This window comes from Seriola dumerili, unplaced genomic scaffold, assembly GCF_002260705.1.
Source record: "Seriola dumerili isolate Sdu_G_001 unplaced genomic scaffold, Sdu_1.0 BDQW01000110.1, whole genome shotgun sequence".
Classification (NCBI taxonomy): Eukaryota; Metazoa; Chordata; class Actinopteri; order Carangiformes; family Carangidae; genus Seriola; species Seriola dumerili.
In genome coordinates, this window is record NW_019174365.1 from 10,658,025 (window position 1) to 10,680,298 (window position 22,274).

The 22,274-nt window shown below is 40.1% G+C and overlaps 2 protein-coding genes across 2 annotated transcripts; one reads left to right on the forward strand and one right to left on the reverse strand.

The window, feature by feature from the left end:
• Positions 1-1,498: 1,498 nt before the first annotated feature.
• LOC111223368 (tetranectin-like) lies at positions 1,499-4,922 on the forward strand. The gene is made up of 3 exons (XM_022747477.1): positions 1,499-1,599; positions 1,822-1,920; positions 3,714-4,922. Exons 1-3 carry the CDS (start codon positions 1,506-1,508, stop codon positions 4,118-4,120), a joined length of 600 nt encoding a protein of 199 aa, XP_022603198.1. The 5' UTR covers positions 1,499-1,505; the 3' UTR covers positions 4,121-4,922.
• A 944-nt stretch (positions 4,923-5,866) lies between these two features.
• LOC111223132 (CUB domain-containing protein 1-like) lies at positions 5,867-18,974 on the reverse strand. Its single transcript, XM_022747160.1, has 13 exons — positions 18,905-18,974; positions 16,147-16,365; positions 14,867-15,208; positions 14,463-14,678; positions 13,888-14,238; positions 12,564-12,779; positions 12,035-12,391; positions 10,870-11,229; positions 9,947-10,144; positions 9,194-9,550; positions 8,041-8,397; positions 7,854-7,935; positions 5,867-7,023 (listed from the first exon to the last, which is right to left on the reverse strand). Exons 1-13 carry the CDS (start codon positions 18,966-18,968, stop codon positions 6,519-6,521), a joined length of 3,624 nt encoding a protein of 1,207 aa, XP_022602881.1. The 5' UTR covers positions 18,969-18,974; the 3' UTR covers positions 5,867-6,518.
• Between the last annotated feature and the right edge of the window lie 3,300 nt (positions 18,975-22,274).

Sequence of the window (22,274 nt, forward strand, 5' to 3'; positions counted from 1 at the left end):
TCTAATAAAACTTTTAATTTGTACAGTCTGCTCGTCCTTGAATTTTCTGACGTTTATATATGCTGTTGTTTGGTGTTAATGTTTTAATTAACACCAAAACACCTGTATGAAACCTGATGGAGATAGCAGCCTGTTTTATTTGTCTTTACTGGGGGTCGATTGGCATTTGAATCAGAATACATCATCCTGTGTAGAAGATATTAGGATCCCATTAATCAAATGTCTGATTTAGGGCTGCATCTACTTTATCAGTTTATCTGCAGATTGATTTGTTTTTTTATTAATCATTTGGCTTATAAAATCTAGAAATGGTAAAAAAAATTGCTCATTGCAAGCTGACAAATAGTTGAAAACTAAACACGTGCAGTTTATTATCAGACAAGACTAAAAAACAGCTAATACAGCTGAAACCAGTGAATATTTTAAGATAACCGAATGTGCTGAGGACGTTACAGAAGGGACTGTGTTCATAAAAATATTAAGTGTGTCCATGAAATTGTGTCACTGAGCAACATATTTTACATATTAAAAAAAAAAACAAAAAAAAAAAAACGTTTCAGTATCGTGGTGTTTCGTTTCTGTTCCACACTCGTTAAGCTTGAGTTCATTATTTTTTGGGTAAAGAAACAAAGTTATCAGATGTGAAGTCAGTGCTGTAGTTTCACAACAGCCTCTCTGCGTCCCTCTGTCTTTGCCACGTGTCAGTACGAGGATTGTGTACAGTGGAAGTCTTACAGAAAGACCAGATGTGACTGGATCGTTACCACTCTTCTTCCCTCAGACTGTGCGCACAGGCTGGGAGCAGACGGCCAAAACAAACTCACTACTTATGGCCAGAGAGTTTGGAATGAAAAAAAAAAAAAAAAGACTGCAGAGAATTATTTATAAAAAAAAGATAAGAGACTTCACAGGTAATGTCTATTAACTTTTTGATTTCAACTCTTCACCGCTGCCAAAAACACCAGGAAATATTAACATTTTTCCAAATGAGGCCATATCTAGGAGCTTCCAAAGCACCTTTTGGCCAGCTATTAGGAAAAAAAAGTCTTATTCCATCTTAGGTCTTAACCAGTCTTTAGAGCCAAGAAATAAACTGTAACCAAGTTATTTAGACTTTTATGCAACAGATGAATCAGTGTTTGTTTATTACTTTTTCATACACTCTGATGGAAGCCGCACAGGGTTATGTCATAACTGTTTCACACTGTCTCGCTTTGTCTGCCAGTCTCCACCTGCTCTCCAGACCTGGCTCTAGTTAGCACTGCTCCTCCATGTGAAGCGTCTGGAGCCAGATGAGAGAAAAAAAACACATACACACACACACATACACACACACCATCTTTAAATGCTCTTGAGGTTGGATTGTTATTCCTGCAAATGGCAGTTTTGGACCTCAGTATTTTTCCCTGTTCTGAGCGATGAGAGGGAGGGTGTGAGAGAGAGAGAGAGAGAGCGATAAATTGCAAGCTTCCACGTTGGAGCAGCCTCATTCAACAGGTCTAACCATGGAGTTCAGAGTGTGTGTGTTGCTGGGAGCACTACTGCTGGTGAACTGCTCGCTTCAGCAGACTCCATCGAGGAAGAAGCTCGTGAAAAAAGGTAGATAGACAACATCCGGACAATGTGATTGTTCTTTGAGATACTGCTATGAAATTTTATTTTCTTTATTTTTCTTTGTTTTCCTCATAATCATGTGCTAAAAACCCTGAAATAAGACTTTATTCAAACATTAGTTAGTTGTCCTTTGATGCACGGATTCCCACTAAATTTCATATGACCTGATTTGAATGTTCTTGTGTCCCTGGTGCTGCCGGACTCCAGATACGACAAAGGATGCTGCCATGGAGGGGCTGCAGAAACAGATCAACGACATTGTCCAGGAGCTGAACCTCCTGAAGGAACAACAAGCCCTGCAGACAGGTAAAACTGAGTTTGAAGATCTGGTTTAAATTACAAAAATAATTCCTGTTAAGTAGGACTCTATTATTTGAATGTACCCCACAACCACGAGCAGTGGTGTTAACTTGATGCTTGACCAAGTGGTCCGAAGTAAGGCTGGATTACTAATCAGTCAAAGTGAAGAGCTGCATTTTAATCAATTGTGTTTAAAATGTGTGATTTAAAAGTCTTTTAATAGAAATATGCAATACTAAGGGACAATGTCAACCGAGGTGGATCCTGCATTAAGACCTTATCTTGAGACCCTGTCTTGTAGAGGGGCCCCGTGCCAGGATCTAGTCTGAGGAGCTTTATTTTAGTTCATGAAGTGCTCTCACGGTGCATGGTCTCAAGTAACATTGCTTTCACCAAATCACCAGGCAGTTATTACCTGTGTCCCAAATCAGTACTATATGTTAATTCTGTACATTGTGTACTATACATTAACTGTCATAGCATACTGTCGTAGCAGTTAGTTTACAAAAATAGCAACATAAGGTGTGTTTCCGCTGCAGGAACGTTTCCCAGGGAACAGGAACCTTTTGAGAAACTTAGTTCCCCTGCATTCGTTTCCACCAGAGGGACCAGGGTGTAAATGAAGCTCTGGGGAGACGGTTTAACCAACCAAAACAAGTCCCTTCTTCAAGGGGTCATACTTTCTGATGGTTCAGGAACTTTCTGGGTGAGGCTTGGAGCACTGAACGTCACTGATTGGTCAAGCAACACTGTTATACACCCGGCGTTTTTAAAAGATTGCAACTGCAAACCCGTTGTTTTGCTTGTAAGTTGTGGCAATAATCGGGACAGAGCAGCTCAAGATGTTTTACTACTGATGGATCGATGACAAAGCCCAGGCTTTGTTGGCCATTTTCGCTTTATATGTCGTCATCACTCTATATCTTTGATGTGACATGAAAGGTGAAAGTTGAGCTTTTGATACAACATCAGTCTCATTTTTTTTTTTTAAATCTTCATGTGGCTTTGGCCTTAGACAATACACTGGAGGAAGTTTTACCCTTGGGAAAGTTCCTGTACATCAGTTCTTAGGAAATTAAAGTTCCTGTTGGTGGAAATGCACTTGTACTTTACCTTTATACACTAAGAGGAAATGATATAGTATGTGTGATGTGAGATGTGACTCAAACGGCAACTTTGGAAACCCACTGACAGACCCTCTAGCCTTAGACGTGCACATCAGCAGCTCAACTTAGTTTATGATCACGCATGGAGGTGGGTAAGCAGCCATCAGTGCAGACAAACAACACCTCTTAGTCTCACTTCCAGCTGCAGAGATTAAAACTCGAACATTTAAAGAGAATTCATTGATAACGTGACATGAGCTACACGAGTCAGGGCACCAAAGATGTATTCAAGTTGTAGTCAATAGTCTGTGTTACGCCTCTCTTAAAAATAAAGACAGATGGGATACATGTGCAGTCTTTGAAACTGCACGTTTTAATGTGGGAAGCACATGGCAAACCTTTGTCTGATCCCTTGTTCAGAACACAAAATGATATCCAGTTGTTCCTGCCAATCCTAACATCCTCAGCGCTGATGGAAAGCACCTTTTTTCATCATGTTGCTCATTATCACTGAGGATCTTGTGCTTATATCCTGTCTCAAAATACCACAGGGCTACTGTTATTCATATTATCAAAGGGCAGTCCTCAGAGATAACGGGATAGCTGTATTATCTCCTGAGGAAAAAAAGAATGAAAGATGACACTGTCTAAACATCTTCTCCCTTTTACCCCCCCCCCCCCCCCCCCCATCAGTCTGTTTGAAAGGCATAAAGACCCACGGCAAGTGTTTCTTAGCTGAGCCTGTGAAGAAGCGCTATCACACTGCCAGTGAAGACTGTAACGCCCTGGGCGGTGTCCTCGGTACGCCCACATCCAGCGATGAGAACGACCAGCTCAGAGATTACATCCGCCAGAGACTGGGCCCGAATGAGCAGATCTGGCTGGGCGTCAACGACATGGTGACTGAGGGCACCTGGATGGACCAGACCGGCGTCAGCATCGGATACAAAAACTGGGACACATCCAATTCCCGGTCCCCTCAGCCAGACGGAGGCCAGTCCCAGAACTGTGTCGTCCTGTCCGTGGCCTCCCGTGGGAAGTGGTTTGACGAGAACTGCCGTGAGGAGAAGCCCTCTGTCTGCCAGTTCAACATTGTTTGATTACATTTATCTCACCATAGACTCTGCGCATGGTTTTAGCTGCTTTGTCTGTGTACTCTATCTGCAATTCCACTTTGCCTGCTATTCTCAAAGGAGTTTTTAAGCCAGTGGTTCTCAGCTGGTTTTGCATCGTGACCAAATTCAGATCTAGCAGTCACGGTCTGCTGCAGGAGACATTGATATGTGAAGCTGATATTTTTCACAAAAGGGATCTGGTGATATGTAATTTTCAGGATTCCTTGTGGTCACAATGAAACCAAGGAGAACAAAGTCCAGTCAAGAATAAGCCAGAGATTATGGGACATCATATCTTCACTTAGGCATCAGTGACTTCTGCAGTCATTTATAGATTTTTGTCTAAATCCTCTTTTTAAAAAATATACAAAATTATAATTTTCCAATAATATCAAAACATATATAGGCTTATTAGATGTTCATAATTCAAAATACCAGTGTTCCTGCAATAAAATGTGCGTGGGTGCTGGCACCTTTCACAAATGTAAAAACTGGGTGTAACTTTTCCATTATGTCCACACATCCACACCTCAACATTACAACAGCTCCGTGACTCACTGGTTGAGAACCACTGGTTTAAACTAAGGCAACCCCTCACAACTAACTACTGTATTTTACCGACAAGACTCACAAGGAGCCAGAATAATATAAGTGATACTGCAGTAAACTCAATCTTCATCATCTTCAATCAGAATTCTTTTAAGAGATTATTTCAGTTTGCTAGTTTTGTATTCTGCTGTAATATCTAGCCTGATGTAACCTGAAAATGAACATCAATAAAATGCAAAAATCCTCTTATCATTTTGGGAAATGCAGTTATTTGCTTTCTTGCCGAGTGTTGCATGAGAAGATCGATGCCACTCTCGTAATTATATGGCAAATGTGAAGCTACAGCAACAGCAGCCACTAAACAGTTTGTTCAGTTTCAGTTTCTTCTGGGCACAAACATCGGAAACAGGGATAATGGCAACAACAATAACAATAACTGCTGACCAGCTTCTCTAAAACCCACTAATTACTATGCAGTCAATCTCATATGGTTAATCTATACAAAAAATGTGAGTGTAAACTGCAAAAACAATTTGGGATGCAATACAGGAATTACTGTACCGCACGCAAGTATTTGAGAATTACTGGATGTAGGGTTTTTTTTTTTTTTCTAAAATTTTCAGGTGCAGGTCGACAGAGGCACAGCAGAATGAAATTGTTCAATTTCCAGGCACAGCAGGGTCATCTATAAGGCCTGTGTCATAAATTGACACCTACTGTGCCTGAAGACTGAATAAAATAAGCACTATCTAAATGTAGTCAGGTACTTCACCTTTCCTTCACGTGCCCCCCTGCGGTCACACTCCACAGCGGTCACAGAATATGGTGTAACCGCTTGCAGCTGTAAGAAATGGGATGCAGCTCTGTAAACCTGGCGTGTGCAGTCATTGTTTCCAGTGAAAAACACTTCTCCACAGTAAACACTGGCTACTGCTCTGCAGTCTGCAGTCTTCTCTTCCACACCCTCCTTCACTCTGTTTTTCATGGCTGGAGTTCCTGTGGTTGAAATTGTTTTCACCATGCAAAAGGTCAATGTTTCAGCATAAGAGGGAAAGTTAAATGTCACTGCTTTAATGTGTGATGGCAGCCATTACCTCAAGAAGTAAACTGTCTCCCCACAGAGCTATTCACCTAGAATTTATTGGAAAAGAAAAAAAAAAAAAAAAAAAAACTGTATTTACATTTAAAGAAAAAAAAAAAACTATAAAACAATCTAACAAACACTTTTAAAAACAAACACCAGAGGTACTTGCACATCTTTTTCCATAGTCCCTGCTCCTGAATCCATGTCACATGGACTGAAATTTAATAAAACTAAACATATCAAACATTAAAGGAATAGATCGACATTTTGGGAAATATGTATTCTTGATTTTATTAGACATGAAGATCAATATCATCTTCATGTTTGTGCGGACTTCAGGAAGTCACTGCATGGATTACAAACAAACACAATATATAACTAATTTAATTAATAAGCTTTAGAGGTGCTGGTAGGTGGTGGTGTTTAAACAGAACCAGGCTAACATTTTACCCATTTCCAGCCTTTATGCTTAGCTAAGCTAACCAGCTGCTGGCAGTAGCTTCATATCTACTATATTCTGTAGACAGCAATCTATCTCCCAAAATGTCAAATTATTCCTTTAAAAAAGAGGATCAACACTTCTACTCTTGAAGCTGAAGTTCTGACAAAGATGACGAACACCCACATTAAAAGTTAATCACTGAGTGTGATCGAGGCACAAAGTTCACGTCAGTACAGACCAGATAATACTTGGTGCTGTAATGAGAGTAGAGTAGCAGCAGTCCATCATGCAGCTGAAGTCCTAATGCACTACAAGGACTCCTCTGTTATCGGCGGCTGTGGCTCCATGTCGGCTCCAGAGAGCCGGATTGTGTTTATGTCCCCTGTGCTCTTGAACGTGTACAGTTCATTGTCCACCATCCTGCGGTCCTGAAAGCCGAGGCTGTCCTGCCGGTCGATGGGAGTCCGCGGACGGGATGGGATGAAAGTCTCAGAGGGGTCCAGGAACGTCTTGTACTGGTCAATCTTGGGCTCTGGGTCCGGTTCTTTGATAACAGGCAGCTGTCCGTCAGTGGGGCCTGTAAATGTGTTATAAGAGTCCGCCTGCATCCCTGTGAAGTGGTCCTGCATGCTGTCGGCGTAGCTGGTTTCACCCAGCAGATGTCCGTACACCATCATTTCATCTATGGAGTCGTAGACGTGGGAGTTGTTGTCAGGTCGGGTTTTGGTGAAGTGCTTGTCACCTGGGCGGAAGAAACTCCCTTTTCCAATGTAGATGGAGGCCTCCTTATTCGTTCTTTCCTTTTTCTTTTTCCTGTTTGAAAAGATGAACGCAGATTGGAATCAATAAGAAAGAGTCAACAAAAGCTGTCAGTTAAAGGCCAATTTTAGAGGTAAATTACAAATAATTATCACTTTACTAAGAATGTACTCATGTATGGAGCCCCAAAACTGACAAAATGTAGTAAAATATAAAATTTTATAAAAATATAACTGAATACATCAACAAATAATATTTTCAATAATAACCACAGAAAGTTGTTGCATTAATGTCTAATGTCTAATCAGTAAAAAAATCTTAAAAATTAAAAATGTATTTATACTTATATTTCCCTGCCTCATATTACTTTTGTAGAGATGTATGGAGCCTCAAAAATATAACTGATTGCATCAATAAATAAAACTGAAGAAAGAAATATTAAGATTTTTTTCCTTTACCACTTATTATTTGATAAAATAAATTAAAACATAATTATTTTATCTCCTGATCTCACTAATTTTATTTTTCAGCTCTTCAGTTACCTATATTTTTTGTCTTGGTATTGATTAAAGAATGTATCTATTATTTAAGTAACATTATTCATTTGTGTATGCAGTTACATTTTTGACTCGATTCATAACGCTTAATCACCTTATCTTGTGAGCTCAAGCTAGGTTCTTGTTGTTCACACCCCTGATCATATATTCTCAACATAAAAACCATCACAACCAATGAGCGTTTGAAGACACAAGAATTTTGATAACTAGCATTCATTTTAGTAAGTAAAGTAGAAGTAAAGGCGAAGGATTTGTAGAATGTCAGTTTCAATGGTTTCATAAATATGGGCCCAGATGTTTTGAGAGTTTTGTTATACTTGTACTCACTTCGTGATGATGCATACCACAGCCAGCACTATCAGCATTAGCAAAAGAGCTCCTACTATCCCGAGGATGATGGCTAAGACATCTACAGAGGAAAAAGGAAAATATGGGAGAATTCATTTGTTTACTTTGGTTTTCACAGTAAGGGTTTTTTCATGCCTATGAAAGGCCGAGACAAGTGCTTGCTTACTGGTCTTCCTCTGCAGAACGATTTTGGTCACTGCACCAAAGTGTCCCTCCTCTGGTATACAGTTGGACATGTTGAGATAGAAACTCTGCGGGATCAATAACTTGTCCTCCGCCTGCTCGTCCTCCCGGCGGCTCATGAGTTCCTCCTCATACCCCAGCATCTTCACTATGATGGCAGTGTGCCGCTCGAGGCATTTGGGTTGGCTGACGTTGACAAACTGCACATGTGCCTGGTAGTGGCTCGGCACGGTGACAATCCAGGACATGGTGGAGGAAGGTTTCATGCCCTGGGGCCAGTTGGGGGTGGCCAGCAGGGTTGGAGACAATATCCCAGGGTTGACTCTGTAAATAATGGTCTCTGAAAAGGGGATGGAAATAATGCTGAGTGTCGGTACTGTATCCTGTGCGTGATTAATCTCTGCTGGTCGATACGTTTAAAAAGGTGTCTCCAGCATCCGTGGTACAACAGTGCCCCCGTGTGGCGTTTTGGAGTAAAGTGAATGTTTCATTAGGCCGTAATTACAGAGCACAATGAATAGAACATTACAGCATGATAATTTCATTTTCATTATCGATTAATCTGCTGATTATTTGTTCAATAATCCAGTTAACCATTTGGTTTATAAAATACCAGAAAAAAGTGAATAACATCCATTACAATTTCATATTGCACATAATGGATGAAATCTAGATGTTCAGTGCATTTCACTTTTTTTATGGAGCTGCGTATCTAACTACCCTCATCTGCCTCACCCACAGTGCTTGAACCTCTTCTTTCCTACATTATCTAGAATGGCTACAATGTTAACAAACACCCGGGGAATGTGTCTGGACTTGTTGCATTTATTTGGTGATGAACTGTAGGGGAAGATTGCAAGGTAAACAACGACAGGTAACCTATTGTCGCCTTATAAAGTTGATATGACAAATTTGTTTGCACACAATTGCTTGTTTACACATCCAGCAGACATGCAGCAGCATTAACATTAGCAGTAACACAATAACTGTAACCCTGTGCAAAATCATATGAATGTATGAATATGGTATGAATATCTTTAGGTTTTGGATTGTTAGTCGAACAAAACCATTAATAGGAAGAGGACACTTAGGGCTCTGGGAAATTATACTATACTATTATTACATTTATGTTTTACCTGGGATCTCCTGACTGAAGCTGGCATTGAGAAAAGGCCCCCTGGTCCTGGTAAAGTTCTGGGCTGTAGCTGTGATGGAGACGTTGGCGTGCACCTGAACTTTCTGGATGGTTCCATTAAAGCAGAAATCACCAACAGTAAACCCATCCTCCTCTGACACATGCAATGAGACAGACTGATCACATTTCTGGCCAGGGATGGATTGCTGGAGACTCCCCGTGGGCGACACCAGGTCCACTGTGCCGTCCTGAGGGATGTTGAGGTGCCACGTGAAGCTGTGGAGTGACATCGGTAGACAGGAATCCAGTTTTGGCACAGTGAGGAGAGTCGAAGGGCATGATGCCACATTTTGGCAACCTGGTATTAAAAGGCACATTAGAGATTGAGAATATTAAGTTTCTAAACTAAAGGAAAACCCAGAGAAACAAATACAAAGATAGAGTTCAACATATTTGAAATATGGTAATTCACTTTCTTGCTGAGAGTTACATGAAAAGACTGATGCCACTCTCATGTCTGTATGATAAATATGTAAACACAGCCAGCAGCCAGTTAGCTTAGCTTAGCTTAAAGACTAGAAACAGATGGAAACCGCTAGCCTGGCTCTGTTCAACGTTTTGTATTTACTGCATAGACATGAGACTGGTATCAATCTTCTCATCACTCAAAAAGACTTTCAGTAAGAAGAAAACAAAAAAACATGCTACAATAATTTTAGCTAGTCACGAATATACACATAAATAATCATCTCACCAATGACTTCGGTGGCTGTCAGGCGCACATCTTCATTTGGACAGTCGAGGAAGGAGAGGTTGGCCTTTGTGCCCGCAGCTATGTTTATCTTCTTCTCCACCTTGGAGTTAATGCTCATCTCACAATATGGATCAGAACCCACTTTCTCTATCTGCAGGGACACTCCTTGCTGTTTGGTTAGATCCACCGTACACAGAACTGAAAAGGAAATACAACATGGAGGCATCATTTGAGTATTCATCCTGACTTGTGCTTTTGTTATGACAATATTATGTGTTACTCTATTTTTGTCTCATTTCAAAAACATACAGGATTAAATTAGCACACTGACATCACAGACAGGTGGACAATCGAAAAGTCAGATCTGAGCATAATTTTGATCTACTCACATAGACCCAGCTTGTGCCTCTTATGTACAGTATGACATTCACAAGCATCCGTTTCAAATCAAATCTGAAGTTTCAACAGAACTGGAATCAACCAACTCACCACCAGTGCATTTACATGCACTTGAGTAATCAGGTTACAGTCGGCTTTCTCCAGTGAAGCTGATTTTTATTTTTTTTTTTAACTGTAATGAAAACAAGAAATCTGGTTTCTCCAGATACCCAGAACGCAGATTTGTCTGTGCACAACAAAAGACTGCAGACGGAGAAAGTAGCAACGGGGCAGCTGGATGAAAAAAAGAGGTTATTACACCGAGCGAGGGATCCTCGAATGTAAAATAATTCCATTCAAAGTCTGACTAAAACTGAAACAAGAAGCAAGCCATGGGTCCAAAATAAGGTTTGAGGTTAGGGGGAGAGCGGATTTCTGACCTGCTTAATGTTTATGTGGATTTACAGTGACCAGGCTACTACAGTGCATGTGAAGACGTTCTTGGCTGTGCAATAACAACGATCATGTAAGATTTTACACTGTACCTGGATGCCCACTCCTCATTACAGAAACTCTGTATTTCAAGGTGAGTCCCTGTATCGTCCTGTTGGTTTCACAGTTCTTGAGCACCATGTTGAAGTTGCCCTGCTGATGCTCCGGCTGAGGATCTGTCAGAGTCAGTTTGGTCACCTTCTTGTTCTCTTTCTTGTACTCCACCTCCACTTCACTGCTGAGGCACTCTGGGGCTGTGTGATCACGAAAATGCATGGTGTAGTTGTGCATGCCGGGCACCATGAAGTCCCACTGCATCTGCTGGTTATCAGGGAAATCTCTGGGATAGTTGGCCGTGATGAAGTCTGTGTCTGATACACCTCGTGATAGATTGACTTTCACAATGGCCACCACTGGATGGAAACAAGGTGAGAATATTGTGGTTACAAATATGCCCAGGGGGTCATCTAGATCTCTTTGGATAAGCTTTTGAATGCAATTATAGGTACCTAACTGTCATTTTCATCTTATACAGCAATACTTAAAGGCTAAACTGTTCAGTCAGTTCTCTTTTTATATAAGATGATGATTGAAAACTTATTCACAACTATAATTTAGCTGATTTATTCTTTAATAATAAAAACAAACAAAACAAAACAAAAAAATTTAAAAGAAGCCATGTTTGCTGAGTAGCGAAAAGTGGGTTAATGACATATGCACTAAACCAGAACTGTATGTATTTAGAATGAAAAAATGTGAATTTGTTGTGAATGTTGTTTAGAATTTATATAATGAGTGATGGTCTTTGTGCCCAGTTGAGAATCTGTTTTGATGCTGTTGAATTATATTGCGTTTTTCAACTGGTGTTTCTATTGTTTTATCCACCTTATAATAATAATAATATAATAATAATAAGGATAGGCTTAATAACATTACCACCTCTCTGTAAAATTTCAGACCAGAACCAGACAGAACCACAAACTGCTGCCTCCAAAAATGATCATAAAGTTCAATCAACACCTCTCTGAAACAGTTTCAATAAAAACTGAACATTATAACCTTAATCAAGGAGGATTTAATGCAGGACTGTGTTAGTTTCAGCTAGGTGTACTGGAAGATGTCTGTTGTTTAATATATATTGTAGTGGTGTCCGCCAATCCAGTGTGGGATGGGCCAAGTGTTTGTCAAGACACAGAAATACAAAAAAAACTAGCTTACTGCTGGTCTCAGGCCCAACATTGAGTTTGAAGTCAACAGGGTTCAGCTTCACGTCCCCAGGCACCCGCAGAGACACACGGCCTTTGTATCGTGCCAGGATGGTGGTCACAGTTCCCCCTTTGCAAAAGGTACCAATGGTTGCTGGCCCAGTGCGCAGATAGGTAACAAGAGAGTATGTGTGCTCATCTGGACAGGTCTCCTCATTGGGAATCTGTCGCATTCCTGTTTCTTGGAAGTCCAATTGAAAAGCCCGAGTGGAGACAACTTTCAGGTCCCAGGTGAAGGTCCGGTTGAAGTCTGGGAACAGTGAGGACTCGGCCTGAACAATGTTACCAGAGCATGAGGTCTCCGTGCAGTCTGGAGTTTATAGAGTCAGAAGAACAAATAAAAGATGGTGATTTAGGTTTTCAAAGAGTTTTGTGTTGACAAAGATTCAAATAACTGAATTGTTAAAGAATAAAAACAAGTTAAATTTTTGCACCGTAATCAGAAGAAAATTCACTACAGACTGAATAGTAGATATTCATACCAATTTCTCTGTTGATCTCCACATTGAAAATATCCTGAGGTCGAGGACAGGTAAACTCTACTGAGGTATTGCCATGATCAGTGATTCTTAGATGTCTTGGGTTGCATATCTGTTTTGGAGCCTTGTTCATGCACACACTACAGTCTGGCTCATCTAACATTCTGCTGATGACAATCATGGTGTTGGGGTCAGGGGTCACAGACATGGTTCTGCTACCTAAAGATAAAAGAAAAACAATCTGATCACACCAATGAGCCTAGACCTCTCAGCACAATGGTTTCTAAAGTAAATTCTGTTACATGTTAAATTCATATTAACAATAGTTAAAAATATTGCACATCACATATTCTTTTAATGGTATATGTCAGTATACCAGTTGGACACGGTAAAAATTATAACTGCTAAGGCTGCGTTCACTCCATATTGGAGTTATAGTTGTAAATACAATCACATCAACATCCAAGTTGTAAAACAACTAGGAAAGTCAATTAAAAAATTTTTTTTAAAACTCCAATATATCTGACTTGGCTCTGACAAGTATGGGAGTTCCATCATCTGTTTCACCGTCTGTTGTTAAAGGTAATGAAATGGTGAAATTTCTTAGATATAGTGTTATATTGCTTGGTACTCTTAAAACTCACACTTTCAACTCAGGAATAAAACAACCATCACTCAACATTATTATTATTTGTTCAATTAAATTAGAATGCTGTATAGATACAAATTACAAATATGATGAAAACACTCTTAAAGTCGTAAATAAGGGAATTTCTCCCATCATAGCCTTCCCTCCCACATAACATGTAAGTGGCACAAATATCAGCATGTTACCACCGTCATTGAGATAGCGTTAGGCTGAAGTTAGCATTCAGCTCAAGCACAGCCTCACAGACCTGCTAGCATGGCTGTAAACTAGTCTAGTTATGGAAACTGCTGTAAAATACCCTCCACACCGTGTTGTGCATATTAATTTATGTTCTTTACTTGACTTTTGTAAGATGTGTTGTTTATCTTATTTTAATGGTGTCTTTCTGAACATTTGGCCTGGGACAGCAAATTAAAGTTAGCTTTTTTATGCTAATTATAGCTCATCTACAGATTTCCCTGTCGAATAAACAAATAAAACTGAAAAACTAAACTTGGCAAGTAATTAAATTAAAACCTTAGTTGATCAACTGTGAGACGAGGTTTACACTACTATGAAAAACTATATTGTTGTGTATAATTAATGAAGCATATATCTTCAGTTGTTAGGCATTGATGTGCTATACAAGAAAACTTTTGTTTGATAAAATGATATGTTAACCTGCTAATAGCTACTTGCCTCTTGGTGCTGCTTTGACACTGAATACCGTCTGATCTAGTTCTCCTTCTTTGGGCACTTCAATAGTCACAGTCGTCATTCCAAGCAGATTCAGATGAGACACTGTCCCGCCTTTGCAGTAGCTGTTAGTTTTGATGTTTCCGTCACTTTTAGTTGTACTCACTGAGTACTGATAACCATCTTGACAGTTTTCTGTTCCAGAAATCTCCTTCAGTCCATTACCAGGGAAGTCCAAAGTCAATACAGTCCTCTCTGGGACACTAATGTCCCATGTTAGGGATCTTTTGAAGTCGTTCAAGGGGTTGGGATCGATTTCCCCTGCCGCAGGAGTGCAGGAGTTCTTGGTGCATTCTGAGCAAAGAAAATAATAAATGTTTGAATTTTACATAGTTTACAGAGATTTTTTGAAGACACCAGAAAGAGAAAGAGCCTGGACTTCCAGCATGATTGTAAGATGAATGACTTATTCATCGAAAAATGACAGATACAAAAATAATTACAGAAGTAAAAGCATCAATCCCAAATTCTGCTGGTAAGTGATGCAAATTTTATGATGTAGTCTCCATGGCTCTCACCTATCTTCTTCTTTATCTTCACACTGTACATGTCCTGAGGTTTTGGACAGCTGAACTCCAGTGAGTGTTTTTCAGCATTGCTCAGTCTCTTTTCTGTTGGGTTACAGTTCGGAGTGGAGCCATCAACGGTGCAGACTTCACACTCTGGTCCCTTAGGATCCCGGGTAAAGACCACAGTCGTGCTGGAATCAACAGTTAAAACCATTGTTCGGCCCTCTGAAGGGGGTAGAAAGCAGAGTGAGACAGACGCTAGGACTGGGTTGCACAAGCTATTTGTAAATCCATCATTTTAGTAAAGTCTTGCCCAAGGTTTTGTTACTTGCTTGTTTCAAAGTGATTCAAATAAAAACAACAGTGTAACTATGGATTTTCTTAAAAAAAGAAGATTAAGTAATTTTTCTTACTTAATGGTCCAGCGGAGACCTGAAACAACACAGATTCCACCTGAGCCTTTGGTTTCACTTGCAGAGACACAGCAGCTTGATTGGGCAGGTCTAAACGAGTCAGAGAACCGCCTTGACAGTACTGAGTCTGACCCTTGCTGTTTGTTTCGGAGGTGACCACTGAATACTGAAATCCATTGGGGCATGGTTGTGATGTCTTCATCAGTCCGTCCCCAAGGATGTCCAGACTCACGACAGTCTTCTCTGGTGCTTTCAGCTCCCAGGTGAAGGTTCTGGTGAACTCTGTGAGGATGGAGGGTTGAGTTTCTGCTGTTGTAGGGCTGCAGGCGTCCTTCGTACATTCTGGATTACAATTAAAAACAAAAAATGAAGCACAGAATGGTTAATAATTTAATTTCTACAGTATAGGGTGCATATACAAGTCTATTAATTACATTTTGATGTGAATTAAACAGATGTAACTTTGAGTCATTAGGAATTAAATAAAGTGGAGCACCCCAACAACCTTCTCTTTGTCTAGGGCAGTGTGGACTGAAGTGTGGACTAGCATGATTTTTTAGGTTATCATCTCGAGGTAGCTACCACAACAGTTGACTCTTTGATTGTAAAATGATCACACCTGCCACTGCAAGTACACATAAATTCAGGCCTATTCACTTATAACTATTTCATTTGAATAACTAACCCCAGGCAGCGATATTTTAAAACAATTTAATTGTTTACTGACAGCTAATTTGAAACTAACCAGAAGACTTAAACCTAAATCACCAAATTATGTTTGTATATCATAAGAGATGTTTAATGCACACATGAAAGTGGCCTTATCATGAGCAAGGATAGGCATTTGTTATTTGGTATTGCATCTCGCTGGTTCAATCTTAAGATCCCAATCTCAATGTGACAACAGCTGCTTATTTTGTAACAGGTGTAAATGTGACTCAGTATCACCAACTCAGACAGAATAACTCTGATGTTTTAAGTAAACTACAAAGAGTTACATTCCAGAATAGACCAAGGTCATGACTGTAATCACAAACATTCAAGAACAGTAACCAATTCATTTTAAGTATGTTGTTTTCATGTTTTGGGCACATTGGTTCACGTTGTTTCCCTTAACAAAACAATTCCGGAAAAACTTAAAATGAGGCCAGTTTGCAGTACTTGAACTGAACGAAGGAACAGGTGCTGTCGAACATTAAGCACTTGACCGTGAAGCATCATTTTTGTCCTGAGTACATTTGAATATACACTCAGACCCATAAGACCACCTGCAAACTCACCAATAGTCCGAGTTACTGTAACAGCATATGATTGTTCAATCGGCTGAGAGCAGTTGAACAGAAGCTTGTTATCCACTTCAGGTATCAAAGTGATAGGTGAGTGGCAGGAAGTCTGTGTGTCATTCACCCCGCTGACTGTACACACAGCACATTGATCCAGCTTGGAGGACACCGTTACCATGGAGCCTTTGTCTGGTCGGATCACCGTCTGTAGGCATTCTGACAAAACAGATCAGAGAGAGTTAGCTGCCAATAGTCTAAAGATGTTGTAAAGTGTGATCAGTAATGTAAAGATGTGATTTATCATTAGGTTATGGAAAAGATTAAAGCATTATTGCCAACGTTTTTCTGTTTCAACTGCACAACAGCTGCTTGAGTGCATGCTTAGACAGATTCTCCATATTTGGACTTCTTGGACAGTCTTTTTGAATATTGCACAAACACATTCTTGCAAGTTGATCCATTCATTCAAATGTGATTCATATGGGCTGTATGGTCTTCAAAACTAAAGCTGAAATGATTAGCTCATAAATTGATCTACTGAAATTTCATTTGTAACACTTTATGATAGTTTAGCCACACTGGCAGCATGGCTCTAGGGATGGCGGTGTCGGTCTGTCGGTCAGTGGGTCCAGAATGAAATATCTCCACAATATTAGAGGGAATGCCAGCATGTTGTAGTTTAAATTTGTGCTAATTTGTGCTCATTAACAAATGTTCAATAAGATGGTGAACATGGCAACCATTACACCTTCCACCTTAGTCTTGTTCTAACATGGATGACGCACAAAGATTCTTAGCAAATGTTAGGATCTTCATCAGAGAGGAGGGAGTAAACCAATAAGTGAACGGTTTGTTCTCACTGAGTAGAGCACTGTCCAGCTGTTCTGTATAACAATTCAAAGAATCAGTTCAACACCTCAGCAATATTTGGCTCACAAAAGGGACCAAACACACACACCAACAGCTTTATGTTGACACTTGGGCAAACACACTGGTTCCAGGCACACCTATTCCCATGTATGCAATTGTGGCAGACCAAAGCAAATTAATTGGATTCTGATTGAAGTGAGTCATGTAAGCGCAGAGTAAGGACAGGAACAGGAAGGAGAGGTTGTTTTTAAAACCCATGAGTAACTGCTGCTCCTGTGATATCAGACTCTCCTGTGGTGAATGCAAAGTGCTCCTACTGAAGAACTTATTCATATGCAGCCTTATCCTTTTACAATCTCAGATGAAACTAGTTCCTCTGTAATTTTATACATCAGCAGATGTGAACCCACAGTACATTGCAGCACTGGTTTCATATTTGTCCCCTTGTTTTAGTCCCAGTTGTGGTTTCAGTGCAGCCTGAGTGACTAAAAACATTGTCTTTCCTATTTCATTACTTTCATACAAGAGCTAGACGGATACATCAGCTGAAAACAACCTTTGCAGATATTGTATCAGTGTATATAGCGGCTGAAACGTAACAAGGAATTGCAGAACAGAAGCTACTTACTAATGTACATACCATATAGACATGCCTGCACAACTACAAATCTTACATACACAAGAACCTAAATAACTCCATATACAAATATTTACTCTCCTGCTTTCCACAGACTCTTCCAGTATCCTGTACTTCTTAGAATTTTATAACTTCCTCTATATTGTACTGTATTTCATTGCTGCAACACAGCAACACAGCATTAAGATAAATGTATTTCTAAAAGGTCACATAATCTCCTGTTCTGAATTATACTTTCCCCTAAAGCCCCTAAACAAAACCTGCCTTCCCACTATCAAGGCTGTCTGGAGCTTCTCTGCAGTCCAGCATCATTTATGGATTACCTATATAGTCTAGGATTTAAATTAAATTCATAACTTAAAAAAAAGGGCACCTTCATAAATCATAATGTCACTGGTGTTTACATTAACTCAGCAGTTTTCTTGTGGCATTGACTGAAAACACTAATGTTTTTTAAAAACATGTGGGAAGTTGCACTGACATAAAAAATAAAGGAGGAACTCACTACCTGAACTTGCCAGAACAGTGGGTGTGTTGGGGATGTCACAGGGTTCAAAGAGTCATATTTAGTGGCAAAAGAGATAAACTCCACAAACGCTATGAGGGAGAATAAATTCACCATCCTGCTGATGACTTCTGCCGCCAAAAATGAATTAAATTGGGAGAACGAGTTTAAGCAAAAAAATGTGATAAAGCGCCCGCCAGATCCACAGCTCAGCAGCAGATTGCTGGTCAATCATTAATGAAGCTATGATGGATTCATGCCTCCAGGAAGCTCCATAAATGCCTCATAAACCTTTTGAAAATGGAGGTCTAGAAGTCAGGGCTCAGAGTTATTCTGCTCAGACCGAGTCTGAAAATGTGCTTCAGCCTTTCAACTCTGCTGTAATGTTGCCTTAATGTCCCCTGCTATCTTCTGATTTATTGACATAGCACTTTAAACACAGCTCCTTTTACCCAGAGTGCTTTGCAGGAGTGCATCTCTGCATTCGCCTTCGTGTAAGCAATTTTTACCTCAATGAACAGCATGCACTTATCTCAGTCTGATCCATTTGGCACAAAGTTGAAATGAAGCCACAATTCAATATCAGGACGTTTCATAGTGATTCAGTAGGCTACGTTCTATGAAATGGAACACTGGAAAAAATAATAAACAAAGCAAGAAGAAAAGTGGGAAATCAACGGTTAACCAAACAATAAATTAACATATGTTTCCTGCTGAGACAGAAACATCCTGTATTTTCTCACCTGATGCCTCGAAGATTGATAAAAATAAAAGTCCCAGGAGCGCGCAGGTCTCACAGAGCCGCATCTTCACAAAACGGTGGATCTTCCTGTTTTTTTTTTTTTTTAAATGCAAAAATTTAAAAGCAGGGACTTAAAAAGCAGCTCTTGTATCTCTCAAATACACCGATGCATTTCCACTCGCATTACACCAACAGCGACGGCATTGACAGCCACTTCCTGCTTCACATTACCTGTGTGCAACAGCACAGCGCAGGAGGGCGTGGACCACAGGTGGTTTACGGTTACCTGTCCAAACTTGACGAATGAGGAGGATCAGGTCCTGCCGTTTTACCCTCACGCCGAAACAACGCAGAGCTAGTACATGCAATATAGAATTGATAAGACTAATGATAAGTCCCTGTGTGACTCCTCTCGCTGTGGCACAATGGGCGCCCTATTTATACAGACCCGGACATGCCAAGGATTGTTGGCATGATGCTGTGTATCCCCAAAATGAGGCAGGGGAGGGTGTGGAAACAGAGCTTAAAGCAGAAGTTTCTCTGTGTTTGACCACCCATAATTCATAGTTTTGTATGCATCGAACACTACTGAATGTAAGATTTGAATACAATGATTTTAATATATTTATATCTTTAATATAATCAAACAGAGAGGTTAAATTGGGTCCCTAAAGGAATATTACTAATGACAGTTTAAATGGGCAAATGTAACATGTTCATGTTCAAAAAATCTGGCTGTGTCCAGCCAGCTGGATTTTTCTCTGTAAAATGATGTTGAAAATGTGATTAACAGTGTATAGTTGTTGTCTGCTAGCAGGTCCATACTGTGAATAACACTCCTGTGTTGCAGAGGCTCCCTCCTGCCTCCACATGCCTCATGACGCAGACATTCCTGCACAGAAACATACCTGAGGGCAAGACCACTAGCAAACACATTTGTGTTACATTTTTGAATGCTTCAGACGTCCATCACCTAACTGATTTACCCTTATACCTAAAATTAGCTCTAAATCAAAGACCACAGCCTCAGTTTAACCCCATATCCTTATTTCAACTTTATCATTTTCTGATCTACACCTAAAACACAACACTAAACAATATATGATGATGATATATGAAGGGGGGGGGGGTAAAAGCTCTCATTTGTCTGAATGTTTTTGTCTTTGAGACAAAACACAAGCACACACACACACACACACACACACACACAATTATTCAAAGCACAAGTGACACCGAGTGTTTTTTGCTGAACCAGTCTGACAGCATGCAGAGTGGGCGGTGTGGTGAGTTTAGACAGCTTCACTGTGTCCTAACAAGGGATCTCAGTGAAGACTCAGCAGCTGTCACACTTCCCCTCCCCTCCCATGTTACTGTATGTCCAGAACAGGCAAACATGTGCTGCGGAGTGCCACGAGTCTACAGGTTTTCATACCAATGACCAGAGTTTGTTTTGTTTTTTAATAAAGCACTTTTAACTCTGAGATATCCCTCTGGAGATATTGTAGCTTGAGTAATAATTCAAAATGTGTTATGAATACTAGATTGAACTCAAAGATTGTGAAATACTTGTCGTCTTTCATTTTTGTCATCTTTGGTGTCTTCTTCCTACTCTTCTTCTTTTTCTTTTTACATACATTTTACATGGTGTAAAAAAAAATGTGAGACATGAATAAAAGTAAGACCAATGAAAAATGAAAAAGAACAAAACAAAGATCAAATGTATGAATTTAAACGAGAAAGACAGACAACTTTTTGAATAAAGACACAATGAACTGTTCAGTTACATCAGCCCTGCATGCTCACTTGGCACTGCCAGCAGGTTCACACAAAGACCAGCATTTGCATTTGTTTCTGTGTAGTTATTTGGGCGGGTCTGACTGTAGGTCAAGTTTTTAAGTGAAGAGCCCTGAACAGCCCACATGAGGGCAGTAACAAAGCCTGTAGTAGAAGTATAATTTTATCATCTACAAATCTTTTTTATGGCTTCAGAGTGAAGAAATTCTAGGCCTCCCATTTGATATTTTGTGCTATTTTGCCCACCAAGCTACGGCAGTTTCCACTTAAGGTGAGATGAAAGTCTGGATGGTTTTTTCTTAACCAGCCCTACATGGTTGCTGCTAGAAACATGCTCCAAAGCCAAAATGTGAAGCATATTTAGAAGAATGTTGATATGACTTTTGATGCAGATATCTGTAACTTTTTGTAAGGTTTTCTATAGGGGAATAAGAGAAACTTGATGAAACATGATACATATCTCTAAAACTATAAATGCTACAAGACTACGAGACGCTGAATTTGGTGAACAGCTTCCCCATGCTTCAGTTCTTCAAATACTAAATAATGGTAGTGATAGTGCCACCATGCGACAAATGAGCTAACATGTCTGATTTGAGATAACATGCATTGTTTCTCACTTTTGTGAGTGTGGTCGAATCAACTGAACCTGTTGTAACTCTTGAATGCCTCATCCAATTGCAACCAAATGTCGCTCAAGTGTACAGACTGAGACCTCGAATGAGACTCCTGAGTTTCATGCAGTTTTGCCCTTCGCTTTTGAAAATCTGGTGAATGAACATCCTTTATTTCGTCCACCATATCAAAACCATGTTGCTGGAATGACAGAAATTAAAGTGTGTTTCTGTAAGCACAGAAATAACTTCTAATTCTGGGAGTTTAGTGACATTAATGACACCCAGGGCTTAAGATGGTGATAACAGCCATTTTAATGAGAAATACCAGATCCAGTACTAGCAGTTTCTTAATACTGTGAGTGAAATATACCAGTTTACCTCGCTTGTTGCCACCCACTCCGCATTGGAGGAGTCAGAGGGTCTGAAGACTTGTTGCCCCCGGAGAGACCAAAAGCACCAAATGCAACACCCATAAACCCAGATAGCAGCTCCTCTTACAGCTGTCTGCACTGCACATAAAATTAGACCCCCAGACAGTTGTACTGTAGACTCCACCAGGAGAAGACAGCTGGGAAAAATACTGTAGAAGATGGACCCAAGTTATAGTGCCAGTCTTTACTTTGGTAAGGCAGGAATACTCTTAATACTTACCTTTCTAGCATAGTTTTAAGGCGTCAACTATTCCAGCTCTCTGGGCTGAAAACGGGTCATGATTCAACACGTGTGTGAGTGTGCTGCTAGTCGTTACAGTTTGTTTTCAGTGAATGAAGTGTGTGTCAGGTTTCACAGCAACCATTTTTGTGTGTATGTGTTTCTCCTTTGTGTTGTGTTTTGCATATATTCAGGAAGCTGTACGAAATGCAGTAAAGCAGTGTACGGTGCGGGGAGAGCCTGCCGGGCGATGGGACATTTATTCCACGACACTTGTTTCATCTGCAGCATTTGCAGTGAGTCCTGTCG